The sequence below is a fragment of the Diadema antillarum genome, unplaced genomic scaffold (assembly GCF_040938485.1).
Source record: "Diadema antillarum isolate AM-2024a unplaced genomic scaffold, OU_Dant_1.0 scf00000007, whole genome shotgun sequence".
In the NCBI taxonomy this organism is placed as follows: domain Eukaryota; kingdom Metazoa; phylum Echinodermata; class Echinoidea; order Diadematoida; family Diadematidae; genus Diadema; species Diadema antillarum.
In genome coordinates, this window is record NW_027270896.1 from 2053604 (window position 1) to 2065648 (window position 12045).

Consider the following 12045-nt stretch of genomic DNA (forward strand, 5'->3'; position numbering starts at 1 on the left):
GGTACCTAGATTTTATTTATTTATTATTTTTATTATTATGTCTCCGTTCTTTGTCACAATGATTTGCTTACCTGTCAAGTGCAAAATCAGCCATGAATTATTATGAACCATGTATGTTTATTACTGAGAGTTATCATAATTGATTACATTGTATCATACATAAACAATAAAATGAAGTGAAATGAAATAACCACTCTCATTTTTAAACAGTGACAAAAAGGCTAAGACGAAATACGGGCTGCTGTATAGACGATGACCTATACTGTATCGGTAACATTTTCATGAAACATAGGGAAACAAATACCATGGTTTGAATACGACTGTTACGTATGAATCTTTCCCCGTTTACTAAATCTGATCAAAACAAACAAACCAAAACAAATTTGATTATCAGATCATAATTCCAATATTGCAAGTCATCGTTGCGTCGAGACTGAACTTCATTGTGCACAGTGCCATGCCCACTTGGTGCAGTCAGTCGCATCAGAGCACTCAAAGGAGATCGAGTCGGATTGAATAGGAATCGAATCGCTAACATCAATCGGAAAGGATTTTACACAGGCACAAGCCACTCATTTTGTACATGTTGTACACCCGTCAAATCGCGGGCAAGCGAATGCGATCTCGACGCTGTAACGACGATCGCGAGCGCTGTACCGTGTTTATGAGCACTGCACTGTTACGAGCTACTATTGAGTGTTTAACATTTGATCTGTAAATACGTGCAATTCAGTTTTCAACTGTGCCAAAATGGATTCTACACCCTCACGCGTAAGTTTTTGTGTGTGCTTAGTAAGTTTAAATCAGATTTCTGGTGGTTCATCGTCCTCATTAGAAGAAAACAAGCTCAGGGCCACTCGGCATGATATGGTTATCAGTAGTCCCACATGCTTATTGCGGTGTTTGTTATGTTAGCTTACGCTGCACCGTCGTCGTACATGCACCACCAGCGACCTCTGCTCAGGGGCTCTGCACATGCTAGCCCGACCAGGCGGCTGTAAGTACGCTGTACAGCGACTGGGCTGTGTATACCTAGTTATGCACATGCATGATGTTGTGTGCAATGTGTGTAGCCTCACGCTCACGTCTGTCCAGCCAGAGGAGTTTTGTTGTGTGTTTTGTTTTTGTTTTTTTAACCATTTTTTTTTGTACGTTCACCACAGTTCCGTGAAGCCAGACGCAGTCTCCGTGGAACAAATTCCCGATGGCGATGCCGATGACAAGATAGAAACTGGTCTTTCGGATTTTCAGTCGAAAATAAACTTTAATATTGACAGGGCCTCTCTAGTGCCTACCTAAGACCAAGAAGACTACTAGCAACTCTTGCTGGAATGGCCGGAATCCAGCTTGCTGATTTGCTCTTGCTTTTGGAAGTTGCTATTCTATATTTCTAGCAAGAGTTGCTGTCATATGAAAATTGAATAGCCTGATGACCAGACACCATGGCCGATGGGAAACACAGCTGTGTGTTGACCGAAAGATCGGTCTGTATCTGGTCGTCTGGGATATGTTCTGTGGAGACTGTGCCTAGCGACATGTGTCTGGCTTCATGGATCCCCTCCGAAGAAGAGTGATAATGTAAAAAAACAAACAAACAAACAAACAAACAAACAAACAAAACAACAAAACAAAAAACGACTCCTCCGGACAGACGGATCTTTCTGTCCTAGCTCTGTGTAGAGAGCTAGACGAGGAGGCCTGGATGTGGCCTAGCCTGGCCTGGATGTGCGTGATGGACTCCACACAATTTCCTGATCTAGGATGGGAGTGCACTGGTGCCCTCCTGCTCCCGGCCATGCTGGCCAGGGATATACATACATTGTAAGTCATGATCTCTTTTTTGAAAAAAAAAAAGAATATAAGTAAAGCATGCTGCCTGTAATTCAACCATAATGCCATCTAAGATTTGACTACACTGTACCAGGTACACCTACTGTATCCTCTAACCTAATGTTAGTGTGTTGTCAACTTTTGGCATGGGAGGTGGAATCTTTGTGCAGGTTTTCTAGATCTTATTATTAGCACTTGGCAGGTTTGCTTTTAGATTATATTCTCAGTTTTTTTGTTCCCCTGTGGTGAATACAAACTCAAGGATCCTTTTTTTCTAGTCTGTTTTGTTTTTATTCATGTGAGTGAAGTATTTTTGCAGCATTTTTTCCACCTGTGGTGATGCTACATGTGTTTTGTGTTCATTTTTCAATTTCCAGATGGAGTTTGCTGTGCAGATGACATGCCAGAGCTGTGTGAACTCCATAAAGAATTCCTTGAGTGGCATAGAAGGTAAGTGTGTGCTCAAGTTTGATTCTGCATTTAGTCAGGTCATATTATAATGGGATTACTGTAAGTAAGACTAGAATATCACATTTATTCAACATGTCTGAAAATTATTATCAAAATTGAATTGAGTTTCCTGGTAACTGATAATGAGCAAGAGGATGGCATAAAATTCTGTAGATAACATTTTATATGTTGGAAACACATCCCTGTGGCCGTATGGAAGTCGTGTCTGGGCTGTACAACTGGGATCCGAAACACAAACTGACTCACAACAATGAGGTTGATTTTGGATTCATGACATCATGTTTGTTACCTCACACCCATCATGAAAATCTTCATCAATTAATCATCATTTCCATGCTATCAATGTAATTGATATATTCACATCTACATACAATTTACAACTTACCAAAAGTGAAGATTTATTGCATTGTGTGCACACTGTAGATTACATTTCTCCGCACAGTAAGTCACTGCTAGAGCCGGACTGTCATCGTGATGCACTTTCAAAGGTCATGCTGTCGCTTGTGCGCCGGTACACTCAAGCAGCGCGTGCCACAGAACTGTCGATCGTGCGCCGGTATACTCAAGCAGCGCATGCCGTGGAACTCTATTTGGATTTGGCGCACGCATGGAAAATGTTTGTAGCATAATGCACAATTTGTATTGTTCAAAGTTGGTATTTTGAATTGTGCAATGATGGAATTCATGGTCAGGGATTGGGATTAGAAATATGCAGATTTTTGCTCCATGGATGTGGCGCGAGGGCTTGATGTGGACTGATTTACCATACTATAGTGAGAGCATTATATCTTATTTGAGTATAATGTAGAATTTTTGGTAGAATATATTGATTTTCATCAGCTTTGTAGTTTTGTTGAGGGTGTAGCGCTGTTGATGCCAGGACTGATTGTCTGATGCCGTGCAAAGCATGGTGTCTGGTCAGGCTTCTTGTATGTTTATGCTCTTTCAAAAGGCATCATACACATGTTAACACAGGTTCGCATGTGCAATTAAAATAATGTAGCATAATGTTCGCCTTTGTCAGTACAACTGCAGGGAAGTCATTTCTTGGGGGGACGTATAAGAGAAAAGACTAAAATTATTTTCCTTGGACTTGATCATAGAAGGATAAGAACAATGAAGCAAATATTGCTGGAAATCCCACTATGACAATTTTGTCATGTAGTGTGTAGAGCTTGTTTTTTTTTTTTTTTTGCAGAGGTTCACTTTAGAATCTCATGTGATTTTGTGATTTTGTTTTGTAATCTGTGATGGACTTCAAGGCATCCACGAAGTTGACATCAACCTATCCCAGGAGCAGGTTGTCATTACCACAGTCCTGCCTTCAGCAGAGGTAAAAGAAATCCTCGAGTCCACTGGACGCAAGGCTGTCTTCAAAGGTCAGGGGTCAAACATAACAGGTATGCTCACGGAAGTTGCTATCTAGAAAAGACATTGATATTAGTCTTGGATGTTAGTGTAAACGTTTACAGTAATGTTTGTAACAGAGTGACGCTTCATGGTTCCTTAGTGCTTTCATGTCCCATAGCACGGGAATATGTTAGCAAATACAAGATATCATTTTTTATTTGTTTCTAAGAAAGTGCACAGTTCTGCATCAGCACAGCAGAGCAGTGTATGAAGAATTTTATTGGACAAGAATGAAAGTAATTACACTGCAAGGTCAATTAATACATACTGCCAGGCATGAATGATGTAATATTCTGTATGATAGCACACATTGTATCACAGATAAACAGGGATGAAAAATAGCTTCTGCACAATGGGCTTGCTATGTCCACTGATTTTTAAAATTGAGGAAAAACATTTTTTCTATATATTTATTCCTTTGAACTCAGAGTTAGTTTCATTTGTGTTTTTTACTGCATTATGAACGATGATGTAAAGGTGAATAATGAAATATTTCATACTTTGTATCTTTTTGTATATTCATTTCTTTTTTTCATTCAGTGCCTTCTTGATTGTGCATTATATAGAATGATGTTATTATTTTTTACTTCTAGTAATATATTTCACAGGCTCTTTTTAGACATTCTGTTTTGTTTGTGTTTCATTATATTGAAGGCAATCATCTTGGTGCAGCTGTTTGTATGATCGAGACTGGAGACCCAGTGAGGGGTGTGGTGAGATTGCTACAAGTGGCAGAAGACAACTGCATCGTAGAGGGCACAATTGACGGTCTGTCACCTGGCAACCATTCCCTGAGAATTCACGAATTTGGAGACATTTCAGATGGCTGTTCCAGGTACTGTTGTCTCTCTGTGGGATACCAGTAAAGATCTTTAAGGCAGAGGCTTTGAGAAGTTTCTATCGTTTTAGACAAACCTCATCGTCTCAATATAGTGCAGTGCACTCCTGTTATAACAAACTAGGTTATAACAAAATTCTGGTTACAATGAAATAAAAATTCACCCGGTAACATTATCCTCTCTATGTTTTTATTATGCCTCCGCAACGAAGTGGCCGGAGGCATTATGTTTTCGGGTCGTCCGTCCGTCCGTCCGTCCGTACGTCCGTCCGTCCCGTTTTGTTTTTGTCGATATCTCAAGAACCGTGTGGTGGTTTTACATCAAACTTGGTATGAGGGTATATCCTTGGGGGATAATACTTTGTGTGGATTTTAGGGTCACAGGGTCAAAGGTCAAAGGTCACAGGTTATTTTGTGAAAAAAATTGAAATTTCATGCTTTTCTCCATATCTCGCAAATGGTTCAAGGTATCTTCATGGAACTTAGTATATATGCTTGTACCGATGGGCAGTGATTATCTAGGGAAGTTGGGGGTCATGGGTCAAAGGTCAGGGGGTCAAAGGTCAAGATCAACTCCTCAAAATATCACTACTTTCCTTAAAATGCAATATGCCTGAAGGTTTTTTTTTTTGAAAAACTTGATGTATGGCATGTATTACCCAATATATATTTTGGGGGAAGTTTCTTGCCAAAAGGTCAAAAGGTAAAAGGTCAAGTGAAAGTGATAAATTGCACTTTTTCCTCCATATCTCGAAAGTAACTCAAGGTATCATCATGAAACTTACATGTTTATGCATGTTCAACCTAACAGTGATTCTCTTTGGAACTGTGAGGTCAAAGGTCAAAGGCCAGGTTTAGATAATGCTATTTTCCCATTTGATACAGAAATTATACTTTTTCTCAATACCTTGAAAATTACTCAATGCATAAACTTATAAAAGGGTCAAAAGTCAAGTAAAAATCATCAGTTCCCCAAATACCTGCACTCTGACATTTTAATCATTCATCCAATTGAACCTAGTTCTAGGAAAGTGAACATTCAGCACATTTGTGTCAAACCTGTCATTTTAATATTTTGCCAATTGTGTGAAACTGTCGTCACACATTGTCAAGACATTGTACTATAGACCTATTAGGAGAACCATGCATTATGGCGGAGACATATCAGTAGCCGTAGCGATATATCTAGTTGTTTATATGTTTGGTTAAAATGAAATTTCGATGTAACCAAAGAAAACTGCCTTTCCTGAGGACCTTGTTATAGTGCGAGTCCACCGTATTCATTAGATTCATATGCAATCCTGTAAGTTGAAGTGCCTGATGAACTTTATATGAAGCAAAAAATTTGATTCTCAGGGGGATGCAGTGTGACAAAAATGATAGTCTAGTGTGCTTTTGATTCTTGCCCCTTTTTTTCAGCGAGAACTTTATTGCAGGAATACAAATTGAAGTTTATTTATAATTCTCTTGATAAGCAATGTATGTTTAAGGCACCTTCAATATTCTCAAATTATCATCAGAGTTAGAATGATGCTCACAGTTGCAGAGCTATCTGCAACCTTATGCACTTTCCCCAGAAATGCTGAACAATTGAGACACTACTTCTTTTATGTAAAAAGAGCCTGTACTTCTAAAAATGGTTGCAATGTAATTTGTAATACTGTCATGATGGTTTTTCATCACAAACACTTATTCCTTCAGCTGTGGAAATGTGTTTGATGCAAGGGGATTTCTCCATGGACAGTCAGCATCATCTGAAAAGGTGAGCTTTAACATACTTGTTCAAGGTTGTAAAGACCATCTGGAAGGTGGTGAAATCATTGACTTCTGAGAATACCAGAGCAAGCTACCAGGGGGCCTTCAAGACGATGGGATACCGGTTGCCTGATACAGGTGTTATTCCTTATCTGTAATACTTATAGCAACAAGGAATACCGAACAAAATTATTGTGGTGAGGTTTGTTGAATGTATTGAATTTATCATTGTAGGGCAACATAATTCCTGGAAGTTTACCACTTCTCCATCCTGTGAAGACTGAATAGTACTTGAACATGCAAAAATGTTCAGAAGATATGCAGATTACACTTGCATAGAAATTGAGATTGCTGACAAAAGAACATGACAGTTCCTTTAAATGATTGTGTTTTTATGTATGAGGTTCAACTGGGTGTTGCATGATTTATGCTTAATTTTTTGTATTGCTGTGTGAAGACCTTTGACAAGGTTGTTCTAGCAATGTCTGCTATGAGGAAGTGACATCAACCAAGACCAAATTTGTCTAGCATTTCTATTCATCAACGTGTGCTTAATCACTTTCTATTGATATGACATCATTAAAAGGGATTGTATAATAAGTGATGTTTCTGGCACAAAAATGAAGTGTATGCCTGTGACTGGAAATTATTACTGCTTGACTTGAGGTGCCCATTGGAACTCCTATCAAATCTTATCAAAGATGATATTTGTTACTCATTTCTTCTTTGTGGAAATTGTGACAGGTTTGCTGTTTCTCTTCTGTTGCCCTCGGGTAAAGGTGTGTGACTTTCCCTGTTAATGTTTCACATGACTAAAACGATTTGATCTCTCCCGTGGAATACAGAATAACATATTATTTATGCTTCTCATATCATTGCGTCACGTTTCATAAAAATGGTATTATTGCAGGCTTTCAAGTGGCCCTACTTTTCCTACTTTTTCCTACTTTTTTACTGCTGTCCCTACTTTTCCTACTTTTTTGCTCAAAATCCTACTTTTTCCTACTTTTTCCTACTTTTTTGGTGAAAAACCCCGCAAAAAAAAAAAAAAATGTGCAAGGCTACTTGAATAGTTGATATTCAGAAATGATGAGTAGACTCTAGTTGCAGATTCTTACTGGTGGGGAGAGCCTCTTCAGCATGAAAGAGGGATAACCCAAACCAATCAACCACAAGACTGCTGCCAGCCTCAGCTTTTGCTCCTGTGCAGATATGATTGATCCCACTGATATTGCAGCCTAGGACTTGGAGCAGTGCTCATCCAGCTCTCATCATTGCTCAAAATTACCAGGCTCTCCAAAGGAGCAAAAGTGAGGCTGAGGCAGCAGGGTTGTGAGTACAAATTAAGATTTACATGTAGCATCAAAGAGTTCTAGTGAGTATCAACGAAAACTACTCCAAAAAGCCAGCACATGTCCTGATTTATTCCTACTTTTTTTTCTTTAATGCCCTACTTTTTCCCTCTCATGTCCTACTTTTTCCTACTTTTTTAGAGATTTTGTTCCTACTTTATTCCTACTTTTTGTCCCCGCCGAACGAGTTCGAGCAGGGGACTATGAAACGGGCTCCGTACGTGTGTGTGTCTGTGCGTCCGTGTGTCCGTGTGTCCGTGCGTCCGTCCGTGCGTCCGTCCATGTGTGCGTCCGTGTGTGATCAAAATGTTCAATTTGCTACTTCTCTGTCATTTATGAGCCAATTTTGATTCTCTTTGCTTTATATGATAGCACTACATGGGAGCTTTAAAACTTCTACACAGAATTTCAGTTGTGACCTTTGACCTTGACCTTTGACCTATATTGTACATTTTGCTACAAAATGCTACTCCTTCGCCATTTCTAACCCGATTTCGATTCCGTTTGCTTTATGTGATGGCACTAGGTGAGGGCTTCAAAACTTCTACACAGAATTTTGACCTTTGACTTCTTTGACCTTTGACCTTGATTTTTGACCTATATTGTACATTTTGCTACAAAATGCTACTCCTTCGCCATTTCTAACCCGATTTCGATTCCGTTTGCTTTATATAATGGCACTAGTTGAGGGCTTCAAAACTTCTACACAGAATTTTGACCTTTGACTTCTTTGACCTTTGACCTTGATTTTTGACCTATATTGTGCATTTTGCTACAAAATGCTACTCCTTCGCCATTTCTAACCCGATTTCGATTCCGTTTGCTTTATGTGATAGCACTAGGTGAGGGCTTCAAAACTTGTACACAGAATTTTGACCTTTGTCTTCTTTGACCTTTGACCTTGATTTTTTACCTATATTGTACATTGGCTACAAAATGCTACTCCTTCGCCATTTCTAACCCAATTTCGATTCCATTTGCTTTATGTGATGGCACTAGGTGAGGGCTTCAAAACTTCTACACAGAATTTTGACCTTTGACTTCTTTGACCTTTGACCTTGATTTTTTACCTATATTGCACATTTTGTTACAAAATGCTACTTCCGGCGGGGACATATATTACGCACCGCGTAATTTCTACTTTTCCTTGTTTACATTATCCCGCTTGAAAGCCTGTTATTGGTTTGGCCCTATATTTTGACTTTGTCTACCCATTTTGAATGTCAGCTGTATTCCTTCAGATATGAAACACATTCACATATGTGAACTCGGACAAAACTTTACAGCTCCATGCCAATTTCTTCCCTGTCTTAACAACGCAACAAATGGCTATGCTCTTTGAACTTTTGGCAAATGTCATGCCAAAGTAGATTGTCTGAGCAAATTTTGAATCTGACCTTCAGTGTAATGCTCTGCTTACCTGTTTGATAATGGCTGGTTTAAGAGGGAATGCTTTCCTACTCTTTGTTGATGGTCATCATGCCTGTTATCTTGCATATTAGTTGACTGGAGACCTTGGTGTCATAACCGCAGAAAGCAACGGTCGTTCATTGTTCAGGATGGAGAACTCTCGGGTCAAGGTGGGCACGTTGTAGACAACTTCTGTTGATGCCTTTAGATAGGAAACACTGAATTTGATGGTGATATAACACTCTAACAACAATATCTTGTGGTGTCACATTGATTTGCAAGTTGATTTGCTTTTACTGATGAAGATGCAAATTATCATGTTTGTCCTTTACTCTGCCCTATGCACCGTGGGCTACATTTTATATGATCAAGCAGATGGGAAAAGCACACACTTTAGGACTTTCATTCATGCTTTTGTCACTGTTGTTATCGTTATCATCATTATTAGTACTTGTAATGAGAGTAGTAGTGGCAGTGTTATGATGATGATGATGACATTGATGATCATCATTATTATCATTATTATGATCATCATCATCACCATCTCCATTTTCATTTCATCGTCTTCATCATTGCTTTCCCTGACAAAAGGGTGCATCGAAATGTTTCACAGTTTTAATGTGTGTTGTTTTTTTATGTTAATGCCAGCAGCCTTTGCTGCTAATAACAACAGGAATGTAAAGCATTAAAAGGCTCATTGTAGCTTCTGATGACTAGCAGAAAATAATCATAGTTCCACCATGCTGCAGGTGTGGGATATCATCGGTCGTTCCCTGGTTGTAGGAGATCTGCCAGATGCCACATCCCAAATCAGTGCCAAATTTGGAGTAGGGTGAGTAAATCTCATACCTACACCCTGAAGTGATGGTGTTTGGAGCCAAAATATGAGTCAGAATAAAAGAGCAACAAGATATGTGTGTGTGTGTGTGTGTGCTTTGAATGTTGAGTGTTTGATGAATGTTTGTTTACTGCACAATTGTAGCTCAGTCCATTTTTCGCCTGTATCACCCTACTACAAGGATACAAGGATACAAGGAACTTTATTGTCTGTTAAAAATACAGAAATTCGTCTTCCACTGGCATAACAAAGGAAAAGGAGCAGACAACATATATTGCACGTATTATAATAGTGGTATACAAACAGACAAACAAAAGCATTGAACGGACAGTGTCTTGAATGATTTCAATAAAAATCTCTGTAATTTATATAAAAGAATATATACACAAACTCCCGCACGAAGTTACACATACACATGTGCACACTCGCACCAGGGAGGAGTCATCTCCCTGCTCACACACACATGAATACCCGCATACACTCACTCACACACCTGCACACACACTTAAGCTGTCTAAAAATACCCTACCAGACCTTAGTTGCACACTTCCTCAGTTCCTAGATATCTGTATAACTTCTCGTCCCCCTCCCCATCCCTCCCATTTCCTCTGCAAGTTATGATGAAAAAGTAGATGGAAGGGAAAAAGATCATGTCATAGAGAGAAGTTAGGAGAAGAAGAAAGCTGGATCGAAGGTATTGACTGGTGAGAGATGAGGAGGGGCTTAAAAAGCACCTGGCCAATAAAAAGACCCCATACTGTGCAAGTCATTCAGAAATATTAGTGTGAGATTTATTGCTTCTTTCGTGAGTAGATGTTGAGATAGCAAGAAACCTCTGCATACCATGGGTAAACCATTAGTAGGACTTTTTAGTTTATTTTCTTTTTTAGTGATTTTATAAGCAAAAATTGTGCACATGCACATTGAATACAGGCTTCTACTCTCTGGATAGATTTTGAGAGGATTTGCTGAATTCACTTTCCTGCCTTTGAAACAATTTTTTTTTTCTCAGTTTGCTCTGGGAAAAAGACACTATTTTTATTATCCCTGAGAGTTTTATTTGTCTTGTTTGTTTGTTTGTTTTAGGATTGCCTGTGGGATCATTGCCAGGTCTGCAGGACTGTTTGAGAACACAAAAAAGATCTGCGCTTGTGATGGGATAACCCTGTGGGATGAGCGGAACGTGCCAGTAGCCGGGAAAGCACGTAGTGAATTTGTGAAGGCTAAGGCCAGTGCACTGTGATCTCTTCTGTGGTAATGGGGTTGATTGCAATAACGATTACTATTAAAACGTGTACGCCCATTTTGTAATGGTATATTGATATGCATATGTATATTTTTTTATATTGTTGGTAACACTCATTCCCAACTTGCAATGGAGTAGTGTAATCATGGATATTCAGCTTGCAGCTATCATTGTGAGATATGTAAAAATTCTTTCTGTTTGGAATGGAACGATTATGATAACAGACTATAAATGTTGCCGTAAGTTGTCTTTAGATAATTTTTTTTTTTTCAATCCAAGTGAGGCTTTCTATGATGCCGTAGAAGGTAAAAACATCCTGTGGAAAAGAATGTTTTAAAAAATGTAGAAATGTCCTAAAATCTACTATGACATTCTCATACAGGAGTTGGGGATCAGTAATTATGCTTAAAAAAGGTAACAAGAATTCAGAGTATGATCTAATTTGTATGCATATAGCATCCTTAGTAGATAAAATTTACATTGTGATGTTCCATGTTAATGAAATAACCTTGTTTTCTTATGTTTCTATATTCCTTTTTTAAGTTAATCTACATAATGATTTCCCATATTAATAGAATAACCTTGATTTTTTTGTGTTTCTATATTACTTTTTTAGGTTAAGTAGAGATTCAGTTCAACATCTGTCAGATACTTATGGCAGTGTGGCAATATTTCCATAAAGACTATCTGTAACTTGTTCTGAGTTTTAGAATGTGCTGATGGTTATGCATTTTGACTCTCAATGATCAGCACAAATCAGAAAAAAAGAATAATGATAATAACCTCAAAATGGAAAATCGGTGTATGCTAACCAGTAACAACTCAATATAGATGTACAGGTGAAGTTATTATCTCTTTAAATTTGCTGTCTTACAGACAAGAAGAATCTGATATG

The 12045-nt window shown here is 38.6% G+C and overlaps 1 protein-coding gene across 1 annotated transcript; it reads left to right on the plus strand.

The window, feature by feature from the left end:
• The first annotated feature begins 649 nt into the window (after positions 1-649).
• On the plus strand, positions 650-11558 carry LOC139717131 (copper chaperone for superoxide dismutase-like). Its single transcript, XM_071628635.1, has 8 exons — positions 650-771; positions 2208-2280; positions 3564-3701; positions 4366-4546; positions 6251-6311; positions 9159-9236; positions 9816-9898; positions 10991-11558. Exons 1-8 carry the CDS (start codon positions 751-753, stop codon positions 11145-11147), a joined length of 792 nt encoding a protein of 263 aa, XP_071484736.1. The 5' UTR covers positions 650-750; the 3' UTR covers positions 11148-11558.
• The last annotated feature ends 487 nt before the right edge of the window (positions 11559-12045 follow it).

Excerpts from the sequence above, each read along its gene's own strand:
- LOC139717131 (XM_071628635.1), top strand. The coding sequence starts at position 751 with ATGGATTCTACACCCTCACGC. Across the intron at positions 2,281-3,563 it reads TTCCTTGAGTGGCATAGAAG|GCATCCACGAAGTTGACATC; the intron begins GTAAGTGTGTGC and ends ATGGACTTCAAG. Across the intron at positions 3,702-4,365 it reads TCAGGGGTCAAACATAACAG|GCAATCATCTTGGTGCAGCT; the intron begins GTATGCTCACGG and ends ATTATATTGAAG.